Source organism: Salmo salar, chromosome 09 (genome assembly GCF_965601325.2).
Source record: "Salmo salar chromosome 09, fSalSal1, whole genome shotgun sequence".
Taxonomy (NCBI): domain Eukaryota; kingdom Metazoa; phylum Chordata; class Actinopteri; order Salmoniformes; family Salmonidae; genus Salmo; species Salmo salar.
In genome coordinates this window covers 113,144,784-113,171,995 of record NC_138299.1, presented here as the reverse complement: position 1 = coordinate 113,171,995, position 27,212 = coordinate 113,144,784, and the positions used below count along the sequence as shown (strand labels likewise).

The 27,212-nt window shown below is 42.0% G+C and overlaps 1 protein-coding gene across 5 annotated transcripts in view; it reads right to left on the bottom strand.

The window, feature by feature from the left end:
* Positions 1 to 27,212, bottom strand: part of iws1 (interacts with SUPT6H, CTD assembly factor 1) — a 44,583-nt gene that overhangs the window by 4,160 nt on the left and 13,211 nt on the right. For 4 of the 5 annotated variants that reach the window (XM_014213433.3, XM_014213432.3, XM_014213436.3 and 1 more), the window contains exons 5-13: positions 19,673 to 19,729; positions 19,128 to 19,329; positions 17,358 to 17,415; positions 14,273 to 14,388; positions 14,009 to 14,159; positions 13,837 to 13,919; positions 3,475 to 3,604; positions 3,248 to 3,365; positions 2,845 to 2,956 (exon numbers count right to left, since the gene is read on the bottom strand). In XM_014213433.3, the coding sequence (XP_014068908.1) occupies positions 2,845 to 2,956; positions 3,248 to 3,365; positions 3,475 to 3,604; positions 13,837 to 13,919; positions 14,009 to 14,159; positions 14,273 to 14,388; positions 17,358 to 17,415; positions 19,128 to 19,329; positions 19,673 to 19,729 (1,027 nt within the window). The remainder of the gene's footprint in view (positions 1 to 2,844; positions 2,957 to 3,247; positions 3,366 to 3,474; positions 3,605 to 13,836; positions 13,920 to 14,008; positions 14,160 to 14,272; positions 14,389 to 17,357; positions 17,416 to 19,127; positions 19,330 to 19,672; positions 19,730 to 27,212) is intronic. The other variant, XM_045724296.2, reaches the window with a different exon arrangement.

Here is a 27,212-nt window from a genome sequence, read left to right as displayed (position 1 = left end):
GGACAGGCAGGAGGATTTGATAGGACAGTGGGACAATGAGCTGGAAAGGGTGGGACGGGGTTGGTTGGAGTGAACAGATCATGTCTACAGTGATAATGTGAAACAACTGCATGTGTGTTTCAGGAGTATATTGTATAACGAGTGTGTGGTACATTTACACGTGTGTGTCAGGGTCTCCGTTAGTCAGCAAGAGCCAGATGGAAAAAAGAATTAAGCAGATAAAAAAGACCAGGAGAAAATAATGCTTTTTATTAAATTGATGGAAATACATTTGACTATCATGCTTATCGGTCTATAGGTTAATTTGCATAATTTTATGGAATTAAATTGGCCCGTGTGTATTTTCATTCGTTTTTGGATAAATAAGATGCATGATGACTATCACACATGCACAGCCTATTTTGAGCGGGATTTCACCTGCAGTTCCTCAGCTGGAGTAAAACGTGGTTTTATATGCCCATTTATTGTGCAACAATTATAAATGCAGTTAAACAGTTTTGGGGCACGATTGAAATGCGCTACCATTTTTATTTCTCAACTGGTAATTGAAGCACGCCTCCCATTCACCATTAAAGTGCAGGCAACAGGCTATCAGCGCGTCAACCACCACTTTACAATGTGAGCAGGAGGCAGTATGCATTTTGAAAACATGTTTGAAACCTGAACATTTTATTACATTATGAGGCATGTCTTACCTTGCTTCAAAGTAGCCTATAGGCAAAATCCAACCAGGTAAAGGTGGAGGAAATTATTTTATAAAAAGACTTCATAGGCACCGCGCGAGTTTCACGTTTAGGTTAGAATACCATTTCTACCGTTCTGCGTGCTAGTTATGATTTTCATAGGCACATTTTTGTGTGGAACAGTTTCAAAAAATCATTGTCACGTGGTTAATAAAAAATAAATAAACGGAATAAAAATTACACATCGGAAAGTTAGAAGTCAACTAATGCGAGATCACCAGCCTCTGCCATGAGGAAACATTGATACATCGTGATCCATTGGCGGCTGAAGAAATTAGTACATGGAACTCAGCCTATAGGCCAATGCAGCAGTAGGCCTATAAACTTCCACTGCCTTTTCACACCGAGGATTGGTGATTATCGAGGGGGAGATTGTTGGAAAGATTTTTCCAAATAGCTTACTGTGAGGAACTACAGTTAATATATTATCATTCGCAATGGATGTCCCCAAAAAAAAAAATCCTACATTTCCGCTCAGCAGGCCAGGTACTTCTATGCATGCTCAGGCGTGCATGCTCCCTCAACATTATCAGGACAGAGAAACCAGACATGCTCTCATGGAGCACCCGAAACTGAAGACAATTTTAAAAAATTGACAAATCTCGTAAATGATGGTTAGAAACTAAAACTTGTTTCTCACAAGTGTAGCAGGTTGTGAACTCAGCAAACAATGTTTCCACTCAAAGAATGAGAATGCTAAATAAACATGCATTAACAGAAATTTATGTAACCAAATGATGGGGATTAGGGGTACATTTACTACTGGTGACTTACACAAATGGGGAATTGATCAAAATAAACAGGCAAACAATTCACACAATGAAACAATCGCCCTCCCCTTTTTGTCTCAACATTTTAAATGATACTCAAGAAATATTTTAGATGCTTTTCACTGACAGCCACAACTCAGTAATCAGCTAGGCCTATTGCCACATGCGCTGCCCAAATTGCAGTCTTCCCAAATAGGAATAAGCCCTTTATCTTGTGATTTGAAACAATCCACAGCTATTTTTTTTTTTAAGATGCTAATGAGCCTTGGATCCTCTGTGGCTAAGTTATGCTTTCTGGTGAAGTATTTTATTTATGTATGTATAGACAGTAGTAATTATATAATTCTGGCAAATTAAATCGCCATTTACTTCCCCATTGGACCCACCGCTATGCCATTTCTCTCCTGTTCTATTGGTTTTCATATCAACAGTCTTCTGTTGTCCAGAAGCCAAAGGCAAAATCCTAGTCATATTAGCAACCCATCCTAGTGGTTTGTATTTATTATGGATCCCTTTTACTCTTCCTGTGGTCTAGCAAAATTAAGGCAGTTACATCTTTAGATTCCATGTTGCATCTTTAGATTCCCCCTCTTTCTAAGTTTCTTACAGAGATTTTAATCTCTTTCACATATGAAACTTATCAGGTGCGCTGTTTAGAAAGGTGTTTTCCCACAAATTGAATTTTGATAAAACGTTAGAAAATTACTTTTTATTGGCCGCTTCATTACATGAGTTGCCATAATCTAAATGAGATTTCCATCCTTCTGAGCACCGTGGGTGGATGCCCTAATGGGTTATGGAACCAATGCATATGGGTCCGGTAAATTTCTCAAATGGTTGGTAAAAATATATACACTACCGTTCGAAAGTTTGAGGTCACTTAAAATTGTATTTTCTTTCAAAAACAAGGACAATTCTATGTCCATTAAAATAACATCAAATTGATCAGAAATACAGTGTAGACATTGTAAATGACTATTGTAGCTGGAAACGACTGATTTTTAATGGAATATCTACATAGGCCCATTATCAGCAACCATCACTCCTCTGTTCCAATGGAATGGCCTCTGTACGCCTATGTAGAAATTCCATTATATTGCTGAAACAAAACTGTTGTTTCCAGCTACAATAGTCATGTACAACATTAACAATGTCTACACTGTATTTCTGAATCAATTTTGTTATTTTAAAAATGGACAAAAACAATTACATTTCTAAGTGACCCCAAACTTTTGAACGGTAATGTATATATTTTTTTCTAATAACTTGCTGGTCACCTTATCCAGCGCCACATTTTCCTAACGGAAACCCTGGGGTGTGCACACATTTACCTGAGGAGTCTTTTTTGTGGCATTTGCTGGTCAAGGTCTCTCTGTTGTCTCTCCTCACGCGTCATGCCCTTGTAGTTGGATGTCAGGCCAAAGATAGGGCGGGACCACTCGTCTGTAGAGACATGGCACGTTTCAATACTAATACTCTACCAACATCCAAACACTATTTACCTCTACAGAGGGACCGTGTCCTATTGCATGCTCGTTAGAAGCCACTGGAACTTACTAAAAACCAAAGCTATGAAACAGGTGAGTGAAAATGAGAATGTTTTTTTTTTTAGCCCTTTAATAACCAACTTCCGTTTCAACGTCAGACAATATTTGGTCAGCTATTAATGTCAGCAAAATGCACATTATTGTATGCATATTTTATGTTTTTGAGCGTAGATATCTAGGCACTTACTGATGAGTTTGAGGGCGAGGTCCTTGTTGGGGCGCGACTCCTTGGGGTGTTTGTAGAGGAACATGACGGCTCGGCCAATCCCGCTGTGTTTAAGAGTCTCCTGACTCACACTGGGGAGCTGGGGGGAGAACCGAAAACTATATGAAAAACACAGGTCTTTACAAAGATTAAAAGCCATGGTGACGTTTCAGGGGGGAATTGGCAGCAATGGAATCCCTAGCACTTACTTCCTGTAGGATCTTGAGGAGATCCTCTCTGATTTTGAGGGCCGGGAGACTCTTGTCTGGCAGCGGGCCGATCCACTCCTTAATGGCCGACATCACTCCACTGTCGATGAACGTCTCCTTGAGGTCTTGCCTGAACACACACACAATATACGCAGGCAAAATGACAATCACCTACGTGCTGCACGTGAACTCAATTGTACTACATTTTAATTAAAAAACTCTGATCATTCAGTCTGTGCACACACACACCATTTGGAAAGTATTCAGACCCACTGACTTTTTCCACATTTTGTTACGTTACAGCCTTTTTCTAAAATGGAATACAATGACTTTTCCTCATCAATCTACACACAATACCCCATAATGACAGAGCAAAAACAGGTTTTTACAAATCTTTGCAAATGTATAAAAAATAAAAATACCTTATTTACATAAGTATTCAGACCCTTTGCTATGCGACTCGAAGGAATTGTCCTTTGAGCCCTGAGACAGGATTGTGTCGAGGCACATATCTGCAAAAGGGTACGCAAGAACACAGTGGCCTCCATCATTCTTAAAATGAAAGAAGTTTGGAACCACCAAACAGCAATCGGGGGAGAAGGGCCTTTGTCAGGGAGGTGACCAAGAACCTGATGGTCACAGAGAGCTCCAGAGTTCCTCTGTGGGTATGGGAGACCCTTCTGGAAGGATAACCATCTCTGCAGCACCCCACCAAAATCAGGCCTTTATGGTAGAGCGGCCAGACGGAAGCCACTCCTCAGCAAAAGGCACATGACAGCCCACTTGGAGTTTGCCAAAAGGCACCTAAAGACTCAGACCATGAGAAACAAGATTCTCTGGTCTGATGAAACCAAGATTGAACTCTTTGGCTTGAATGCCAAGTGTCACGTCTGGAGGAAACCTGGCACCATCCCTACTGCGAAGTATGGTGGCATTATGCTGTGGGGATGTTTTCAGCAGCAGGGACTGAGAGACTAGTTAGGATCATGGGAATGATGTACGGAGCAAAGTACAGAGATCCTTGATGAAAACCTGCTCCAGAGCGCTCAGGACCTCAGACTGGGGTGAAGGTTCACCTTCCAACAGGACAACGACCCTAAGCACACAGCAGACGACGCCGCAGGAGTGGCTTTGGGACAAGTCTCAATGTCCTTGAGTGGCCTTGCCAAAGCCTGGACTTGAACCCGATCAAACATCTCTGGAGAGACCTGAAAATAGCTGTGCAGCGACACTCCCCATCCAACCTGACAGAGCTTGAGAGGATCTGCAGAAAATAAATGGGAAAAACACCCCAAATACAGGTGTGCCAAGTTTGTAACGTCACACCCAAGATTACTCGAGGCTGTAATTGCTGCTAAAGGTGTTTCAACAAAGTTCTGAGTAAAGGGTCTGAATACTTATGTAAGTCAAATTTCAGTTTTCTATTTTCAATAAAGTTGCAAAAATGTATAAAAAAAAAAGTTTACTTTGTCATTATTGATGAGGGTAAAAACGAATTAATCAATTTTAGAATAAGACTAACGTAACAAAATGTGGAAAAAGTCAAAGGGTCTGAATACTTTCCGAAAGCACTGTATATATAAAGTACACACAACATGACCAAAAGTATGTGGACACATGCTCTTCGAACATTTCATTCCAAAATCATGGTCATTACATATGGCGTTGTTCCCCCCTTTGCTGCTATAACAGTCTCCACTATTTTGCGGTGACTTGCTCCCATTCAACCACAAGAGCATTAGTGAGGTCAGGCACTGAGTTGGGCGATTAGGCCTGGCTCACTGTCTGCGTTTCAATTCATCCCAAAGGTGTTTGATGGGGTTGAGGTCAGGGCTCTGTGTGTAGGCCAGTCAAATTCTTAGACACCAATCTCAACAAACCATTTCTGTAGGGACCTGTATGTGTGCACGGGGCACAAATCCATTCCATGCTGAAACAGGAAAGGACCTTCCCCAAACTGTTGCCACAGAGTTGTCTAGAATGTCAATGCATACTGTAACGTTAGGGGCCTAGCCCAAAGTATGAAAAACAGCCCCAGACCATTTTTCCTCCTACACCAAACTTTACAGTTGGCACAACGCATTCAGGCAGGTAGCGTTCTCCTGGCATCCGCCAAACCAAGATTTGTCCGTCGGACTGCCAGATGGTGAAGCATGATTCAACACTCCAGACAACGCATTTCCCCTGCTCCAGTAGGTCACACAAGTTCTGAGCTTTTGTGACCTACCACTTCGCAGCTGAGCCATTGTTTCTCCTAGATGTTTCCACTACACAATAACAGCACTTAAAATTTACCGGGCAGCTCGAGCAGGGCAGAAATTTGACGAACTGACTCGTTGGAAAGGTGGCATCCTATGATAGTGCCATGTTGAAAGTCACTGAGCTCTTCAGTACGGGCCATTCTACTACCATTGTTTGTCTAAGGAGATTGCATGGCTGTCTGCTCGACTTAATACACTTGTCAGCAGTAGGTATAGCCAAATCTACTAATTTGGTGTGTGTGTGAGAGTGAGATGTGTGTATATATATATATATATATATATATATATATATATATACACACATATTCATATACACATGAACTTACATACAGATCCACTCAAAATTTAGGACACACCTACTCATTTAAGGGTTTTTATTTTTACTATTTTCTACATTGTAGAATAATAGTGAAGACATCAAAACTATGAAATAACACACATGGAATCATGTAGTAACCAAAAAAAAATGTTAAATCAAAATAAACATCACTTTTTAGGACCCTGTCTTTCAAAGATAATTTGTAAAAATCCAAATAACTTCACAGATCTTCATTGTAAAGGGTTTAAACAATGTTGCACATGTTTGCTCAATGAACCATAAACAATTAACCTCTCTGGGCTAGCGGGACGAATTCGTCCCACCTACGTAACAGCCACTTGCAGCCTGTGGCGCGATTTTCAAAACATTAAAAATCCTATTACTTCAATTTCTCAAACATATGACTATTTTACAGCTATTTAAAGACAAGACTCTCGTTAATCTAACCACACTGTCCGATTTCAAAAAGGCTTTACAACGAAAGCAAAACATTAGATTATGTCAGCAGAGTACCAAGCCAGAAATAATCAGACACCCATTTTTCAAGCCAGCATATAATGTCACCAAAACCCAGAAGACAGCTAAATGCAGCACTCACCTTTGATGATCTTCATCAGATGACAACCCTAGGACATTATGTTATACAATACATGCATGTTTTGTTCAATCAAGTTCATATTTATATCAAAAAACAGCTTTTTACATTAGCATGTGACGTTCAGAACTAGCATACCCCCCGCAAACTTCCGGGGAATTCGCTAACATTTTACTAAATTACTCACGATAAACGTTCACAAAAAGCATAACAATTATTTTAAGAATTATAGATACAGACCTCCTCTATGCACTCGATATGTCCGATTTTAAAATAGCTTTTTGGTGAAAGCACATTTTGCAATATTCTAAGTACATAGCCCAGGCATCACGGTCTCGCTATTTAGACACCCGGCAAGTTTAGCACTCACCATAATCATATTTACTATTATAAAAGTTTCATTACATTTTGTTGTCTTCGTCAGAATGCACACCCAGGACTGCTACTTCAATAACAAATGTTGGTTTGGTCCAAAATAATCCATCGTTATATCCGAATAGCGGCGTTTTGTTCGTGCGTTCCAGACACTATCCGAAATGGTAAAGAAGTGTCGCGCGCATGGCGCAATTCGTGACAATAAAATTCTAAATATTCCATTACCGTACTTCAAAGCATGTCAACCGCTGTTTAAAATAAATTTTTACGCCATTTTTCTCGTAGAAAAGCGATAATATTCCGACAGGGAATCTCCTTTTCGGCAAACAGAGGGAAAAAAATCACAAAGGCGGGGGCGGTCGGGTCACGCGCATAAGCCCAGAGTCCCTTGATCGGCCACTTGAGAAAGGCGATAATGTGTTTCAGCCTGGGGCTGGAATGACGACATTCTGTTTTTTCCCGGGCTCTGAGCGCCTATGGACGACGTGGGAAGTGTCACGTTAGAGCAGAGATCCTTAGTAAAAGATAGAGATGGAAAAGAAGTTCAAGAAATGGTCAGACAGGCCACTTCCTGTAAAGGAATCTCTCAGGTTTTGACCTGCCATTTGAGTTCTGTTATACTCACAGACACCATTCAAACAGTTTTAGAAACTTTAGGGTGTTTTCTATCCATATGTAATAAGTATATGTATATTCTAGTTACTGGGTTACATGTTTTTTATCCAGCCGTGTCAATACTGCCCCCTAGCCCTAACAGGTTAAATGAACATGCACCTGTGGAACGGTCGTTAACCTGTTGAGTATAGGGGGCAGTATTTTCACGGCCGGATGAAAAACGTACCCAAATTAAACTGCCTTCTACTCAGACTCAGAAGGTAGGATATGCATATTATTAGTAGATTTGGAAAGAAAACACTGAAGTTTCTAAAACTGTTTGAATAATGTCTGAGTATAACAGAACTCATATGGCAGGCAAAAACCTGAGAGAAATCCAACCAGGAAGTTTGACCTCACATGGTTGTAGAACATTATTTGAAATGACTATCTAAACTACAGTGTCTGTGATGTCATATTGCACTTCCTAAGGCTTCCACTAGATGTCAACAGTCATTAGAACCTTGTTTGAGGCTTCTACAATGCAATTTGATTGAATAATACCCGGAACAGTAAGTGGTCGGGCTGGGGTCATTGACTTACCTCATGCGCGGTCACGCAGGGCTAGCCATTTTTATTTTTATTCTGTATTGAATCTGCTATTGTCCGGTTAGAATATTATCGTAATTCTACGTTAAAAACACCCTAAAGATTGATTGTGAACATGGTTTGACATGTTTCTACAACCGCTGAGGGAACTTTAACTTTTCGTCGACGGTGGATCGATGCATTTTGGAATGGTGATCTGGACGTGCCATCAAAACGGATTTATTTCAACAAATTATGGACTTTATCGAAGAAATGAACATTTCTTGTGGAAGTGGGAGACCTTCCGAGTGCATTCAGCCGAAGATCAGCAAAGGTAAGATAATATTTTTAACATATTTCAGCGTTTTGTGGATGCCGTGGCTGGACGGCTAACTGAATAGCTTGGGGCTCAGTACTCAGAATATTGAACAATGTGCTTTCTCCGTCAAGTTATTTTGAAATCTGACAAAGCGTTTGCATAAAGGAATAGTTCATCTATACTTCTTTATTTAATTGTTATATATTTTGTCAACGTTTATGATGAGTATTTCTGTAAATTATGGTGCACATTCACCGGAAATTTTGGGGTGAATACATTTTCTGAACGTCACACACCAATGTAAAATGGTTTTTTTGGATATAAATATGAACTTGATGGAACAAAAAATGCATGTATTGTCTAACAATGTCCTAGGAGTGTCATCTGATGAAGATCGTCAAAGGTTAATGCATAATTTTAGCTGGTTTTGTGCTTTTGGACGGCTACCCTTGCTTGGAAAATGGCTGTCCTTGCTAGGAAAATGGCTGTGTTGTTTTTTTGCTGTGGTGGTATCCTAACATAATCTCATGTTTTGCTTTCGCTGTAAAGCCTTTTTGAAAATCGGACAACGTGGTTGGATTCAGGAGAAAAATTGTGAAAATGGTGTAAAATAGTCGTATGTTTGAGAAAATTGAATTGTGGTATTTTAGTTGTTTTTGTATTTCACGCCATGCGATCCCATTGGCTGTTGGTTAGGGGTTCCGCTGGCGGAACGGGGTTCCGCTAGCAGAACGCCTAGATGTAAGACACTAAAAGTATACAGACGGTAGGCAATTAAGGTCACAGTTATGAAAACTTAGGACACTAAAGTGGCCTTTCTACTGACTCGAAAAACACCAAAAGAAAGATGCCCAGGGACCCTGCTCATCTGTGCAAGGAGGCATGAGGACTGCAGATGTGGCCAGGGCAATAAATTGCAATGTTCGTACTGTGAGACACCTAAGACAGCGCTACAGGGAGACAGGACAGACAGCTGATCGTCCTAGCAGTGGCAGACCACGTGTAACAACACCTGCACAGGATCAGTACAGGATGGCAACAACTGCCCGAGTGACACCAGGAACGCACAATCCCTCCATCAGTGCACAGACTGTCCACAATAGGCTGAGAGAGGCTGGACTGGGGGCATGCAGGCATGTTCTAAGGCAGGTCCTCACCAGACATCACCGGCAACAACGTCACCTATGGGCACAAACCCACCATCGCTGGACCAGAGAGGACTGGCAAAAAGTGCTCTTCACTGACAAGTCACGGTTTTGTCTCACCAGGGGTGATGGTCGGATTCGTGTTTATCATCGAAGGAATGAGCGTTACACTGAGGTCTGTACTCTGGAGCGGGATTAATTTGGAGGAGGAGGGTCCGTCATGGTCTGTGCGTGATTTCCTGCGACACTGGAATGTCAGTGTTCTGCCACGGCCAGCGAAGAGCCAGGATCTCAATCCCATTGAGCACATCTGAGACTTGTTGGATCGAAGGGTGAGGGCTAGGGCCATTCCCCCCAGAAATGTCTGGGAACTTGCAGGTGTCTTGGTGGAAGAGTGGGGTAACATCTCACAGCAAGAACTGGCAACTCTGGTGCAGAACATGAGGAAGAGATGCACTGCAGTACTTAATGCAGCTGGTGGCCACACCAGATGGGATGGCATATCGCTGCAGAATGCTGTGGTAGCCATGCTGGTTAAGTGTGCCTTGAATTCTAAATAAATCACAGACAGTGTCACCAGCAAAGCACCCCCACACCATCACACCTCCATGTCTCACGGTGTGAACCACACATGCGGAGATCATCCGTTCACATACACTGTCTCACAAAGACACGGTGGTTGGAACCAAAAATCTCAAATTTGGACTCTAGACCAAATGACAGATTTCCACCGATCTACTGTCCATTGCTCGTGCTTCTTGGCCCGAGCAAGTTTCTTCTTCTTATTGGTGTCCTTTAATAGTGGTTTCTTTGCAGCAATTCGACCGTGACGGCCTGATTCACGCAGCCTCTGAACAGTTGATGTTGAAATGTCTGTTACTTGAAGTCTGAAGCATTTATTTGGGCTGCAATATCTGAGGTTGGTAACTGTAATGAACTTATCCTCTGCAGCATTGGTAACTTCTGGGTCTTCCTTTCCTGTGGCGGTCCTCACGAGAGACAGTTCATCATAGCGCTTGATGGTTTTTGCAACTGCACTTGAAGAAGCTTGGAAAATTCTCAAATATTAAATATATTTAGATTTGTTTAACACTTTTTTGGTTACTACATGATTCCATGTGGTATTTCTCACACAGTGTACAAAACATTAGGAACACTTGCTCTTTCCATTACATAGACTGACCAGGTGATCTCTTATTGATGTCACTTGTTAAATCCACTTCAAATCAGTGTAGACGAAGGGGAGGAGACAAGTTAAAGAATCATTTTTAAACCTTGAGACATGGATTGTGTATGGGGCTGTTACGGTGACTGTATTACCACCACACCGGTGGTCACGAGTAATGACGACAGTCAAATTCCATGGGACTGTTTTGTCACGGTAATTAGGCTTCTCCAAGCTGTGATGCTGATGGTCATTAGTAGTCTACAAAACTTGCTAACTGCCTGGTACTCAGCACTCTACGGTCCCTCTAATCACTCTGGCATCAATGCAAATGTGATTGAAAATCTAAATCACACACTTCATGAGAGCCCATGAGCTCATTTTGCGCAACATTTCAATAGGCTATGCAGTTACGCGAGAAAACAGATTGATGGCTACTAAAAAGAGGATCCCCTAAGCCTTCTATAGCCTAGGCCTACTATATTTCTCTCAACTTTCCTAATATTAAGCACACTGTTTATCTTCACAACAGGAGTAAAGCCTACCTGGCTGGCATGAAAATTAACCACCGGAAAAGCATCCTCCATTCGCTATTTAAGTGCATAGATTACATGCATTTTATCCCGCTGCCCGTTTTGAGACAGGTGCATGATAAGGGTCCATTCTAAATCAAAATAAATTTCACACATACATAATTTTGTATATGTAAAGACAAGATTAAATCAACAATAGGTGACAATATTAGCCTATCAAACTATCACTTGTGAATGATGCCCAGCATAAGAAACAATGCCTTTCGAATCATAGTCGCACACCTCATGTAGTCTAGCCCATAGGCCTATATGTTTTGATAAGGTTTGTATCACAACTAAAGTGACCAAATAACTTCTTACAATTAAGCACATTAATCTGCTTTACAAGGTGTTTAGAGCCTAACTGGCACAGTTAAGCAGCATGTGAGTTTCAAGTTTGGGTTAGAATTTACCATAAAAATGCACCGTTATAACAAAAGCATTACATGTATAATCACATTTGCGGTCACCTTTGATAATGGTGTTTTCGGGTAATGGAACATTCACGCTTACGGCCTACTGCCATAAGTGCACATTGCTCTGCTTATAATGTGAAGAAATAGCCTCAGTTTATCAACATTTTAAGCTAAATGTTCTGATTTGTTGCGTCAGCCACATTGCGTAAAAAAGTTTTTTTTGATGCTAGTGGGGTTGTATTAATTTGGGATCCATTGCATCCCACAACTGTCCCAGACTATGTTTGGAATATTTATTTATCGCACAGAATAGGTCAACTTCTGTATTATGGGGGATAGTAGATTGACATAGGCTAGTGCTTTTGCTGTTCCTTTAGGCCTACTCATCTTGTTGGCTGACGAAAAGTAAAATTTGGACAGTCATATGCATCTCGGAATTGCATAAGGATGCGCGCAGTTGCGTCCCCGATGCGTCTCTTCACTTGTAGCCTGTGAGAAAGACCCGATCACCTGATGGAGAGCCATCTGAGTGAGAGGTGCTTAGGAGCGCATAGCGCTCAGTGAGAAGGGCCCAACGCAGCACTCCAGGCCAAGGGCACAACGGCCACTGGCCGCAAAAGGCATGGATTTTTTTAGGGTGCATTACGGCCACAAAGGGGATGCCGCTGTGAAATTCGAGGCATTATCAAGCGCTTGTCAAATTGTGAATAAGAGACTAATGAAGTGTGTACAGCCTGCGCAAAAAACAAAGCAGCCTTACAATGTATTAAAAATCAAAACATATAGCTAGTGCTTAATTTGAGCTGGATCCTGCTGGAACAGGATCCGGCACCGCTCAGATTGGACTTTGTTTGTTCTGACACGTATTTCCCCGATCCGGTACCTCTCGCAGCATGATTTATTAATTTTTTCACTGTTCGCACTGTAGACATTCTAATAAAAGCGATCAGGGTTAAATCACTTCCCCTGCCCCCCAGAAAGACCATCAAGTAAATGCGGGGTGATCCTTCTGTGTAAGCATCCTATCATACCACATTGATTCCAGACCTGCGCTATTATTTGTACATAGAGGTTTTGGGGAGGGCCAGTGTTGGAAGTAACTGATCCTGACACAGTTCTTGGTAGTGGTGATCAGCTGGTGAAGAGGTCCCTATGTAAATCACGTCGTCTAGGCCAGTCATCTCCCTACTGAATTTGAAATGTGCAAAGCCAAATAATAAAAAAAAATGGATAAGAAAAGGCAATCAAGGTTGATGACATTTTCCAAGTCCGAAAATCCAGAGAAAGATGGTGAATTAAACCCAGAACGAGCCAGAGATCGGTCAGTGCGGAGGAGAGGAGTGAGAGGCAAACAGTTCCTGATGGCAATGCCTCTTAGCTAGCAGCACTGCTAATCCCACCAGTTCAGCATCACCACCGGCACCCCCACCGTAGGCCTACTAGCGAGTCAGACTCAGCATGAGAGGGAGACGGGGAGCTGGGCAGTGCATCTACCGACGAAGTGCTCAGAGCAGGTGTAATTTGCAGTTCAACAACAAGCAAACGCATAACCCCTGTCTTATCATGCAGAATTCAAAGTTGGGCTGTACAACACCCAAACCAAGGCGCATTTGGTGGCAGCAAGCCTTGTAGACAAGGCTAAAGAGGACATCAAGTTTATAGTTAACACTCAAAAATAAAAAATAAAAATAGACACTACAGCCATCCTTCAGAACTGCCTTAAGAGGCTGGAACCTACTACGATACTCCGTTCCAAGGCACTTAAATATTTGGTCTTGCCAATTCACCCTCAATGGCACACATACACAATCCATGTCTCAAGACTTAAAAATCCTTCTTTAACCGGTCTCCTCCCCTTCATCTACACTGATTGAAGTGGATTTAACAAGTGACATCAATAAGAAGTCACAGCTTTCACCTGGTCATTCTGTCATGGAAAGTTCCTAATGTTTTGTAAAGTCAATGAATATAGACTATGCTTGTGGTAGTATCAAGAGCCATGGATGGACTCACTTTTTCAGGTGCATAACTACAGTGGGGAGGAGGGTCAGCTTTTTTAAGGCTGGCTTCTTCTGAGCATTCAGTGTTCTGTCCTCCTGTAAATCACACAGTTAGAATGGTACCCCCGCATCTGCATTGAAGAGCTATGACAGAACACACACACAGTTTGGGGCCTGAACATCACCTCTGCAGCCTCCGTCATCTTGGTGATCATGGCGCTGACCACATCGTCAGCATCACTTATGAACGTTCCCCCGTCGCGGTTCCGTCGTCGCTTCCCGCTCTGGGCCTTCTTACGAGCCAGCATCACGTCAAAGTCTGACATGAAGCTGGTGCTGAATAGAGACAGTCAGCCAGTTAGCCACGCCTCCACTATAGAATGAAAGTATAGTGGCAAGAGGAAATCGATTGATTGAAAATATTGACAAAGACTTCATGAGATACTCACTCTTGGCCACCACCCCTGTCCACGCCCTCGTCAGAGTCCGAGTCGTCTGCCATTGCTTTCTTTGCTGAGGCCTGTGATTGGTTCTTATCCCCCTCCAGATCCTCCTGATTGAAACCCTATTGGTGCAGAAACAACAGCAGTCGTTGGGATCGGGAATCAAAGATAAGGTATAGTTTCGGTGTCTGGACAATTCCCAAGAGTCCCTAAATATTTGGGGGCAGTTTCCCAGACAGATTAAGTGTAATCCTGGACTAAAAGCCCTTTCAATGGAGATTCTCCATTAAGAATGCTTTTTAGTCCAGGACAAGCTTAATCTGTGATTGGGACCCTTGATGTTCACAGATCTGAAAGGACTGGATATGGTCAAAAAAACAATTTCACAGTATTTTTCTCATTTGACGGTATGGCGGTATTTTATGTTTCTGAATAATACAAGTTATAGGCTAAATATTCTTTATGGCTAGCGCTCACTTGTCCAGTACTTTACAATCTGTAAAATGTGCAGGGGTAGGATTGCTAGCGGGACCAATGGAGACAGAACACTAGGACAGGAGGCAGAACAGCAAGACAACATACTGCTTGGTATCTGACCCGCAAGTGGCTACCCTCTGTTGTGCATACGGCCCAGTACATCTACACCAGGCGGTGTTAGAGAAAGGTCCTAAAAATGTACAAACTTTAGCCACCCAAGTCAGACTGTTCCTCTGTGCTACCGCAGGGCATGCGGTACCGATGCTAGAACAAACGGGACCCTGAATAGCTTCTACCCCCAAGCCATGAGACTGCTGAATAGTTTGTTAAATAGTTAACCAAATAGCTACCCAGACCATCTGCATTGACCCTTTTTGCACAAACTTTTTTTGGGACTGATCACATAGACTGCTGCTAATGTTTATTATCTATCCTTTGGCCTAGTCACTTTATTCCTAGTTATATGTACATACAGTGCCTTCATAAGGTATTCACACACCTAGACTCTTTCCACATTTTGTTGTGTTAGTGTGAATTGAAAATTGATTACGTCGAGATTGTGCAACTGATCTACACACAATACCCCACAAAGTCTAAGTGTAATTTTGTTTTTAGAAATAAACAATAAAATAATAAAAAATAAATGTTAATGCTGAAATGCCTTGAGTCACTAAGTATTCAACCGCTTTGTTATGGCAAGCCTACATACATTCAGGAGTAAGAATTTGCTTAACAAGTCACATAAGTTGCATGGGCTTATTCTGTGTGCAATAACAGTGGTTAATTTTTATGAGTACCCCATATACAGATAATTCTAAGTTCCCTCAGTCGAGTAGTGAATTCCAAGCAAAGATCATGGATGTTTTACAATGTCTCGCAAAGAACAAGTGCACCTATTGGTAGATGTGGAGAAAAAAAAGCAGACACTGAATATCCCTTTCAGTATGATGAAGTTATTAATTACGCTTTGGATGGTGTATCAACACACCCAGTCGCTACAAAGATACAGGCGTCCTTCCTAACTCAGTTGCCGGAGAGGAAGAAAAAGGCTCAGTGATTTCACCATGGAGACCAAAGGCTACAACAGTTACATAGCTTAATGGCTGTGATAGGAGAAAACTGAGGATGGATCAACTTTGCAGTTACTCGACAATACTAACCTAAATGACAGAGTGAAAAGGAAGTCTTTACAGAATACAAATATTCCAAAACTTGTTTGCAATAAGAAACTAAAGTGATACTGCAAAAAATATGGCAAAGAAATAAACTTTTTGTCCTGAAAACAAAGCATTATGTTTGGGGCAAGTCTAACAACATCACTGGTACACCAAGTTATCGTTACTCACTGTGTATTTATAATTGTGTGTGTTATTATGTATAGATTATTTCTCTATTTTCTTTCTCTCTGCATTGTTGGGAAGGGCCCGTGAGTAAACATTTAACTTTTGTTTACGAAGCATGTGTCGAATAAAATTGTGCAACAGGATCCTGGACTTCCTGATGGACCGTCCCCAGGTGGTGAAGGTAGGAAACACCTCCACTTCGCTGATCCTCAACACAGGGGCCCCAGAAGGGTGTGTGTGCTCAGCGCCCTCCTGTACTCCCTGTTCACACACGACTGCATGGCCACGCACGCCTCCAACTCAAATCATCAAGTTTGCAGACGACAACAGTAGTAGGACTGATTACCAGCAATGAGACAGCCTACAGGGTTGAGGTGAGGGCTCTGGGAGAGTGATGCCAGGAAAATAGCCTCACAACAAAACAAACTAGCTGATTGTGGACTTCAGGAAACAGCAGAGGGAGCACGCACCTATCCACATCGACGGGACCGCAGTAGAGAAGGTGGAAAGCTTCAAGGTCCTCGGCATATACATCACTGACGATCTGAAATGGTCCACCCACACATAGTGTGGTGAAGACACCACAACAGCACCTCTTCAATCTCAGGAGGCTGAAGAAATGTGGCTTGGCTCCAGGACACCTACAGCACCCGATGTCACAGGAAGGCCAAAAAGATCATCAAGTACATCAACCATCCGAGCCACGGCCTGTGGACACCGCTATAACCCAGAAGGCGAGGTCAGTACAGGTGCATCAAAGCTGGGACTGAGAGAATGAAAACTACATTAAGGCCATCAAGGCTGTTTATTTATTTATACCCCATTTTCTACCCAATTTCGTGATATCCAAATTGTTAGTTACAGTCTTGAACCATCGCTGCTACTCCCGTATGGACTCGGGAGAGGCGAAAATCGAGAGCTGTGCGTTCTCCGAAACACAACATTGACAAGTTGCACTGCTTCTTGACACAATACTCGCTTAAGCCAACCACACCAACGCGCTGGAGGAAACACCGTACACCTGGCGACTTTGTCAGCGTGCATTGCGCCCGGCCCGCTACAGGAGTGAATACTTTGAAGAAACTCAAATATATTTAGATTTCTTTAACACTTTTTTGGTTACTATATGATTCCATATGTGTTATTTCATAGTTTTGATGTCTTCCCTATTATTCTACAATGTAGAAAATAGTAAAAATAAAGAAAAATTATGGAATGAGTATGTGTGTCCAAACTTTTGAAATTTGATTTGTAAAGTTAGTAAAACTCACCGTAAACTCTTCCCCCTCTTCATCACCCGAGTCACCAAAAATGTCTGCAATCATTTTCCTATATGAGAGAGAGCATAGGAACCCTACTATCAGAACCAACCATATGGTCTAGAATACATACGCATCCTTTCAGTACATATGTATCGCATGTACTGCAGACTTGGGTAAGCTGTCGTTAATAGGACTGGGATCGGAAGCCTGTCGTTGGTTTCATGACTATCTAAAGGATAGAAGTCAGGCTGTTAGAGTCGACGGCATCCAGTCGGAGCCATTGGACTTGGTTAAAGGGGTCCCACAAGGTTCTATACTTGGTCCATTACTGTTCACGCTCTACATAAACAATATCGGTGATGAGATAAGTGTCAAATTCATTTATATGCTGATGACACTCATGTACTCTATCGCTTCAACAGCTGACCAAGCATCATCACAATTGGAGACAGATTTTAAGATATTAAAAGGGTCTTTTATACAGCTGAAACTTGTTTAAATACAAAGAAAAGATTATGATTTTGAATAGGTTCAAAAAGTTGGTTGAAAATACACGTGCACTTACGAGCTTAGATGGCTCTCGAATTAAATCAGGTCTCTGCATATAAATACTTATGGATATGGTTGGATGATAAACTGTCTTAAAATACATGTTGACGAACTTTGTAAACGGCTAAAAATCAAGCTAGGCTTCCTCTATAGAAACAGGAACATGTTTGTCCTCTCCAAATAGAAGACAAATTTTGCAAGCTACTTTTATGTCTGTTATAGATTATGGGGATATTATCTACATGCATGCTATGGCACCCACACTTAAAAATCGCTGGATGCTACTTATCACTGCGCACTTAGGTTTATTACGGGTGCTAGCTACAGAACTCACCACTGTGTTTTATATCAAAATGTGGGTTGGACTTCGCTGTCCATGAGACAAGAACATGCTCTCGTGTGTCTATAAAGCACTTCTGAATAAACTACCTTCTTATTTATCGTCACTCATCAACATTATAACTATAATTCATAAAACCAGGATTACACTTGACGCCCCTGCGATCTCCATTGAGTTGGGTATGGCTGCCTTTTCCTGTTACGCTCCTTGTTTATGGAATAGCCTGCAGACTAAACTTAGACTTGAGACTTGTCCCCCCTGCCCATTTTAAACAATTGGAGGATTTTCATTTTTGTATTGCTTGCAACTGATTCAGTTAATGCAAGTTCTTGTGCTATTAGGGGAATAACCTGTGTGTAAATATAACAATCTGCTACTGTATTTTTTTATGCCATCTGTGACCGCTTTGTTTGTCTTGTGTAATTTCTTAATCATTGTACCTAAACTGTATACGCAGGGCCCAGCTGTAAAATACATTTTTCTCAGTCTGTGTTCCTTATTTAAATACATGTATAATAGTAATTACCTCAATTACCTCATACGCCAGCACAGCGACTCGGTACTGGTACTCCCTGTTATTTGTTACTCCTTATGTCAATATTTTAATATAATTTTTTGTAATCTATCTTTAACTCTACATTGTTGGAAAATGACCCGTAAGTAAGCATTTCACCTGTTGTTTACGAAGCATGTGAAAAAATCCAAAACAATTTTATTTATGTCAAGTTACAGAATAAAAATAACAATACCTTGTATAGTGCTATCATTACAGAAAGAATGACAAAGTTAGTAAAAAGCAAAGTAAACAGCAAATTGTCATTTATATAAGGAAATTCAAAACTCAAACTAAAACGGAGTGTGAGTGTGTGTGAAGGGATCGGAATACTTACTCTTCCTCATTACCTGATTCGCTGTCGCTACCAAACAGTGTTTTCTCGTCCTTCTTCCCTCCTGCCGCCTTCTGTCCATCATCCTCGTCTTCGCTTTCTGAGCCCAGTTCCCGCAGTTTGGCCATGGTTTTGTCGGGCGCTTCTGAGCCTGCGTTACTGTCAGAGTTCTCGTCGTCAGACTCGGTGCGGCTCTTCTTCGACGCTGAGGAAGAGGAGTCACCATCATTATGATCATAAAGCCCCACGGCTCTGACCAAAACTATTTATCTAGGAAGTGCGATTGAGGTCAGAAGACCTCTTTTTACAAGGGAGACCTGGCCAACAGAGCAGCTCAATAAAAAAAAATACAGACCTAACACACCACAGTGTAGTGTACACTATGGAGTAATTTAAGATGCAGCCTTAATCTCCACACACTAGCTAACCGTCATAGACTTCAAGATAAGGTGTGCATCTTAAATGGCACCCTATTTCCCCATACAGTACATTACTTTTGACCAGAGCCACCCAATTGCGCGGGCCCAGCTGCCGGTCTGTCATTTTACCTGGTTCGTCAGCCTTCTCATCTTCACTGTCTGACAGGATGGCCTTCTTCCTCTTCACTGTAACAGCACATACACATTCAACAAAATCACATTAAGAAACCAACAGATGGAGTTAGAGACCTGATAGATACAGTGCAGGGATGTGCATCTTTCACTTAGAAAAGTAACGATACATTTTAGTTTGAAACAATTTGGTGCGATTCAATGCCCTAACATTTATTGCATAAACACATTCATTTTCCATTCTAAAATTAAAATATGCTGCTGACAGAGTACATGAGTTGGACCTCACTGAGCTGGATCTGTCCGAGCTGACGCCTGCCTGTGTCTGTCCGAGCTGAATTCTGTGTGGTCTAACTTCACTATCCTTTTGGGTTCCAAAAGTCCTCACAAGGATAGTAAAACAAGGGGGATTAAAAAAAAATAATAATTAAAAGGGACATTTCGCCAGTCCCCAAAATGAAAAATGTTTGTTCGATTTGGACTTCAGTAAGGGTTTTTCCGGCTGTTCGGGCGTACACAAAAAATTTAGGCAAGCCAAAGTTGATAGCCGAAGTCTTCGCCCCTTCGTCAGTGATTGGTCAACAGTATGGATTATTCAATACAGTCTGTTGTCATTCAACAAGAGGACTTGTTTTCATGCCCTTTTTTTGAGAAATACTGCAAACATCTTAGATGTAAAATTGCACAACTAAGATCTCCCTCTGCAAAAACATAAAGTATGACATTTCTTGAGTTATCTTAGATTCATTCTGACTATTTTGAGGAAGTGTATGTATACTGGCTATGGCATCAAGAACAATTGACACAGTACTATATTTCTTACAGTTTTTCAAGCGAAGGTTTTTTAAGGGAGTATGCGAGCACACTCGTTTGGTTCGCCTGGCATGCTGAGGCCTTTAGGTTTAGGGGTACAATTAGGGTTAGTTTAACTGTTAGGGGCTAAGGAAAATAGGATTTTGAATGGGAATAAAATGTTTTGGTCCCCACTTGGACAGTGAAACCAAGGTGTGTCTGTGACAAGTATATGTGTCTATGGTGTATGCAGGCACCTGAGCTGAGCCATACGGGAGACTGGGCATCTACCACCCCGCAATGTAGCCTATGGGCAAGACAAAATATTTAAGGGGCTTTGAACAGGGTACGTTAGTAGGTGCCAGGGGCACCAGTTTGAGTGTGTCAAAAACTGCAACACTGCTGGGTTTTTCACGCTCAACAATACTCCATGCTGAGCACTTGTTGGCTGCTTTTCCTTCACTCTGCGGACTAACTCATCCCAAACCATCTCAATTTGGTTGAGATCGGGTAGGCCAGGCCATCTGATGCAGCACTCCATCACTCTCGTTCTTGGTCAAATAGCCCTTACACAGCTTGGAGGTGTGTTCTGGGTCATTGTCCTGTTGAAAAACAAATGATATCCCATCTGGTTTGCGCTTGGTGGGACTGGTGTATCACTGCAGAATGCTGTGGTAGCCATGCTGGTTAAGTGTGCCTTGAATTCTAAATAAATTTTAAAAAATCAAAGGGAACACTTAAACAACACAATGTAACTCCAAGTCAATCACACTTCTGTGAAATCAAACTGTCCACTTAGGAAGCAACACTGATTGACAATAAATTTCACATGCTGTTGTGCAACTGGAATAGATAACAGGTGGAATTTATAGGCAATAAGCAAGACACCCCCAATAAAGGAGTGGTTCTGCAGGTGATGACCACAGACCACTTTCAGTTCCTATGCTTCCTGGCTGATGTTTTGGTCACTTTTGAATGCTGGCGGTGCTTTCACTCTAGTGGTAGCACGAGACGGAGTCTACAACCCACACAAGTGGCTCAGGTAGTGCAGCTCATCCAGGATGGCACATCAATGCGAGCTGTGGCAAGAAGGTTTGCTGTGTCTGTCAGCGTAGTGTCCAGAGCATGGAGGCGTTACCAGGAGACAGGCCAGTACATCAGGAGACATGGAGGAGGCCGTAGGAGGGCAACAACCCAGCAGCAAGACCGCTACCTCCGCCTTTGTGCAAGGAGGAGCAGGTGGAGCACTGCCAGAGCCCTGCAAAATTACCTCCAGCAGGCCACAAATGTGCATGTGTCTGCTCAAACGGTCAGAAACAGACTCCATGAGGGTGGTATGAGGGCCCGACATCCACAGGTGGGGGTTGTGCTTACAGCCCAACACCGTGCAGGACGTTTGGCATTTGCCAGAGAACACCAAGATTGGCAAATTCGCCACTGGCGCCCTGTGCTCTTCACAGATGAAAGCAGGTTCACACTGAGCACACGTGACAGAGTCTGGAGACGCCGTGGAGAACGTTCTGCTGCCTGCAACATCCTCCAGCATGACCGGTTTGGCGGTGGGTCAGTCATGGTGTGGGGTGGCATTTCTTTGGGGGGCCGCACAGCCCTTCATGTGCTCGCCAGAGGTAGCCTGACTGCCATTAGGTACCGAGATGAGATCCTCAGACCCCTTGTGAGACCATATGCTGGTGCGGTTGGCCCTGGGTTCCTCCTAATGCAAGACAATGCTAGACCTCATGTGGCTGGAGTGTGTCAGCAGTTCCTGCAAGAGGAAGGCATTGATGCTATAGACTGGCCCGCCTGTTCCCCAGACCTGAATCCAATTGAGCACATCATGTCTCGCTCCATCCACCAACGCCACGTTGCACCACAGAATGTCCAGGAGTTGATGGATGCTTTAGTCCAGGTCTGGGAGGAGATCCCTCAGGAGACCATCCGCCACCTCATCAGGAGCATGCCCAGGCGTTGTAGGGAGGTCATACTGGCACGTGGAGGCCACGGCCACACACACACACACACACTACTGAGCCTCATTTTGACTTGTTTTAAGAACATTACATCAAAGTTGGATCAGCCTGTAGTGTGGTTTTCCACTTTCATTTTGAGTGTGACTCCAAATCCAGACCTCCATGGGTTGATAAATTGGATTTCCATTGATTATTTGTGTGTGATTTTGTTGTCAGCACATTCAACTATGTAAAGAAAAAAGTATTTAATAAGATTATTTCATTCATTCAGATCTAGGATGTGTTATTTTAGTGTTCCCTTTATTGTTTTGAGCAGTGTATGTATGTATGTATGTATGTATGTATGTATGTATAATCAGCAGAATAGCCAAATGACAGTTGTGTCTCAGGCGATAGTTTACCTTTATGCCGGTAAAGAAAAGTCAACAGGGCATTTGATAACAATAACCAATTACATTGGCTGTCCCTCAACTAATAAAGCCTAATATTGTTCAAGCCATTTTATAAAGCAGTGCACAGTTTGACTAGGCTACTGATATTGCATGAGGTTATTCGGCATGCAAAATGACTTGTAGATCAATAGTAGGGCTGTCCCGACAAAAAAAAAAATCTTGGTCGACCAGGAGTCATCTGTTCTTTCGACCAATCGAATAGTTTTGCACCATTGTTATTATTACCACCACATACAATTTCAGTAGCACGTCTTCAAGTGATTGACTGCCATCCCCACAGCCTCCAATGGATTAGTCCACTAACACAGGCGTGATATCACAATTAATTATTTATTTTCTTTTGCTATATGCTTTATTATTGACATCTCGGTTGACCAACAGCCTATTGACCAAACAACCGACTAAATGGGGTCAATCCCAACGCAGTTACATGGTTAATTCAACAGTGAAGGAGAGGACGCATCAGTTGTCACAACAACAAAAAAGTTTCAGAAGGTAATATGCACAACAACAAAAAAAATTTACCGGAGATTCATTGGTTTGGGGTTCCAACGGCCGATGAACTCATATCTTAAAACACCCACTGCAGTAGAAATCCACTTTTTCAAGCTGGAAGACAATGGCCAGAGCTTACCCATGATGTTGCACAACAATGCAAGTCACCGTTTTAGTCAAAGTAGGATATATTTGGGCTTGAAGTGACAAAACCGATCTGCCCGCTTTGCGCAAATATGTGCGTTCCAAAATCTAAGTTTAGATATTTCTAACATATACAGCCCTAATTTTTCTAAGAAAAGTGAATCTCTCATAAAGTTTAATGACTTTACTTACATAAAAATATTGAATACAATGCAAAAAGTCCAGACTGGGCTTAATGGGTACCTGTTAACTGGGTTAACAGTCTAAAATGTGCTAAATGCTCTGCAATTGGACATTTGGATTGCTTACTTAGTAGCTAGTTAGCTATCGAACTAAGTGGTTAGAACAAGAGACGTACTGTCTAATATTTGTTTTGTGCGTGCAGCAAACCGTGAATACCATTTTTTGTTCATGAGCTGAAAATGTCTGTCCTGAAAATAGTTTAGGTCAAAAGCTGTATAAAATGTTCACAATGCACTTGTTAGCATTCTGCATGGGATTTTAAATGTATAGCGGTTTCGGATTCAATTTCTTCCCACATTTTGTTATGTTACAGTCTTATTCTAAAATGTATTAAATAAAACTATTTCCTCAGCACACACACACACAATAGAGCATAATGACAAAATGAAAACCGATTTTTAGAAATTCTTTCAAATGTAAAAAAATTAATAAATAATACATTACTTATAAGTATTCAGACCCTTTGCTATGAGACTCAATTGAGTTCAGGTACATCCTGTTTCCATTGATCATCCTTGAGATGTTCCTACAACTGGATTGGAGTCCACCTGTGGTAAATTCAATTGATTGGACATGATTTGGAAAGGCACACACACCTGTCTATATAAAAGGTCCTAGAGTTGACATAGCATGTCAGAGCAAAAGCCAAGCCATGAGTTCGAAGGAATTGTCCGTAGAGCTCCATGGCAGGATTGTGTCGAGGCACAGATCTGGGGAAGGATACCAAGACATTTCTGCAGCATTGAAGGTCCCCAAGAAGACAGTGGCCTCCATCATTCTTAAATGGAAGAAGTTAGTTCCAAACACTCTTCCTAGAGCTGGCCGCCCGGCCAAACTGAGCAATCAGGGGAGAAGGGCCTTGGTCAGGGATGTGACCAAGAACCTGATGGTCACTCAATGTACTCCAGCGTTCCTCTGCAGAGATGGGAAAAGCTTCCAGAAGGACAACCATCTCTGCAGCACCCCACCAATCAGGCCTTTATGGTAGAGGCCAGACGGAATCCATTCCTCAGTAAAAAAAAGGCACATGACAGCACGCATGGAGTTTGCCAAAAGGCACCTAAAGGACTCTCAGACCATGACAAACAAGATTCTCTGGTCTGATGAAACCAAGACTGAAAATTAGGCCTGAATGGCAAGCGTCACGTCTGGAGGAAACCTGGCACCATCTCTACGGTGAAGCACAATGGTGGCAGCATCATGCTGTGGGGATGTTGTTTTTCCAGCAGGCAGGGACTCATATCATATCAATTTTTATTTGTCACGTGCTGATTACAAACAGGTGTAGACCTTACAATTAAATGATTACTTACAAGCCCTTAAAACCTCTTACATCTAGACGTTCCGCTAGCGGAACACCTGCTCCAATATCCAATGATAGGCGTGGCGCGAATGACAAATTCCTCAAAAATACAAAAACTTCCATTTTTCAAACATGACTATTTTACAGCATTTTAAAGACAAGACTCTCCTTTATCTAACCACACTGTCCGATTTCAAAAAGGCTTTACAGCGAAAGCAAAACATTAGATTATGTCAGCAGAGTACCCAGCCAGAAATAATCAGACACCCATTTTTCAAGCTAGCATATAATGTCACAAAAACCAAAACCACAGCTAAATGCAGCACTAACCACTTCGGGGAAGTGTCTTCCCTGTGGCTCAGTTGGTAGAGCATGGTGTTTGCAATGCCAGCATGGTGTGTGCAACGCCAGGGTTGTGGGTTCGATTCCCACGGGGGGCCAGCACAGAAAAAAATGTATGAAATTGTATGAAATGTATGCGTTCACTACTGTAAGTCGCTCTGGATAAGAGCGTCTCCTAAATGACTAAAATGTAAATGATCTTCATCAGATGACAACCCTAGGACATTATGTTATACAATACATGCATGTTTTGTTCAATCAAGTTCATATTTATATCCAAAAACCAGCTTTTTACATTAGCATGTGACGTTCAGAACTAGCATACCCCCCGCAAACTTCTGGTGAATTTACAAAATTACTCATGATAAACGTTGACAAAATACATAAATTATTTAAAGAATTATAGATACAGAACTCCTTTGTGCAATCGAGGTGTCCGATTTTAAAATAGCTTTTCGGTGAAAGCACATTTTGCAATATTCTGAGTAGATAGCCCAGCCATCACGGCTAGCTATTTTGACACCCACCAAGTTTAGCCCTGACCAAACTCCGATTTACTATTACAAAAGTTTGATTACCTTTGGTGTTCTTCGTCAGAATGCACTCCCAGGACTGCTACTTCAATAACAAATGTTGGTTTGGTTCAAAATAATCCATAGTTATATCCAAATAGCGGCGTTTTGTTCGTGCGTTCAAGACACTATCCAAGGGTGACGAAGGGTTATGCGCCGACGCGTTTCGTGACAAAAAAAAATCTAAATATTCCATTACCGTACTTCGAAGCATGTCAACCGCTGTTTAAAATCAATTTTTATGCCATTTTTCTCGTAAAAAAACGATAATATTCCAACCGGGAAAGCGTGTTTACGTTCAAAGACGAAAGAATAAAAACATGGGGTCGCCTCGTGCACGCGCGCGCCAGTCTCTGTACTCTGTTCGACCACTATCAAAATGCGCTAATGTTTTTCAGCCAGGGCCTGCAAAGCCACGATTCAGCTTTTTGCCGCCTTCTGAGAGCCCATGGGAGCCGTAGGAAGTGTCACGTAATCGCAGAGATCCCCTGTATTGGATAGAGATAATCAAGAAGGCCAAGAAATGGTCAGACAGGGTACTTACTGTACAGAATCTTCTCAGGTTTTGGCCTGCCAAATGAGTTCTGTTATACTCACAGACACCATTCAAACAGTTTTAGAAACTTTGGAGTGTTTTCTATCCAAAGCTAATAATTATATGCATATTCTAGTTTCTGGGCAGGAGTAATAATCAGATTAAATCGGGTACGTTTTTTAACCGGCCGTGAAAATACTGCCCCCTAGTCATAACAGGTTAAACAGCAATGCTTTAAGAAGTTAAGAAAAACTATGTGTTCAGTAAAAAAAATGAAAATAAAAAAGTAACAAATAATTCAACAGCAGCAGTAAAACAACAATAACGAGGCTATATACAGTGGGTACCGGTACAGAGTCAACGTGTGGGGGCACCGGTTAGTCGAGGTAATTGAGGAAATGTGTACATGTTGGTAGAGTTAAAGTGACTATGAATAGATAATAAACAGAGTAGCAGCAGCGTAAAGAGGGGTTTGGGTAGCATTTTTATTAGCTGTTCAGGAGTCTTGTGGCTTGGGGGAAGAAGCTGTTAAGAAGCCTTTCGGTCTTACACTTGGCGCTCCAGCACCGCTTGCCGTGCGGTACCAGAGAGAACAGTCTACGACATGGACCATGAGAGTTTCTTGGACATGTGGACGCCAAGGAACTTGAAGCTCTCAACCTGCTCCACTGCAGCACTGTCGATGAGAA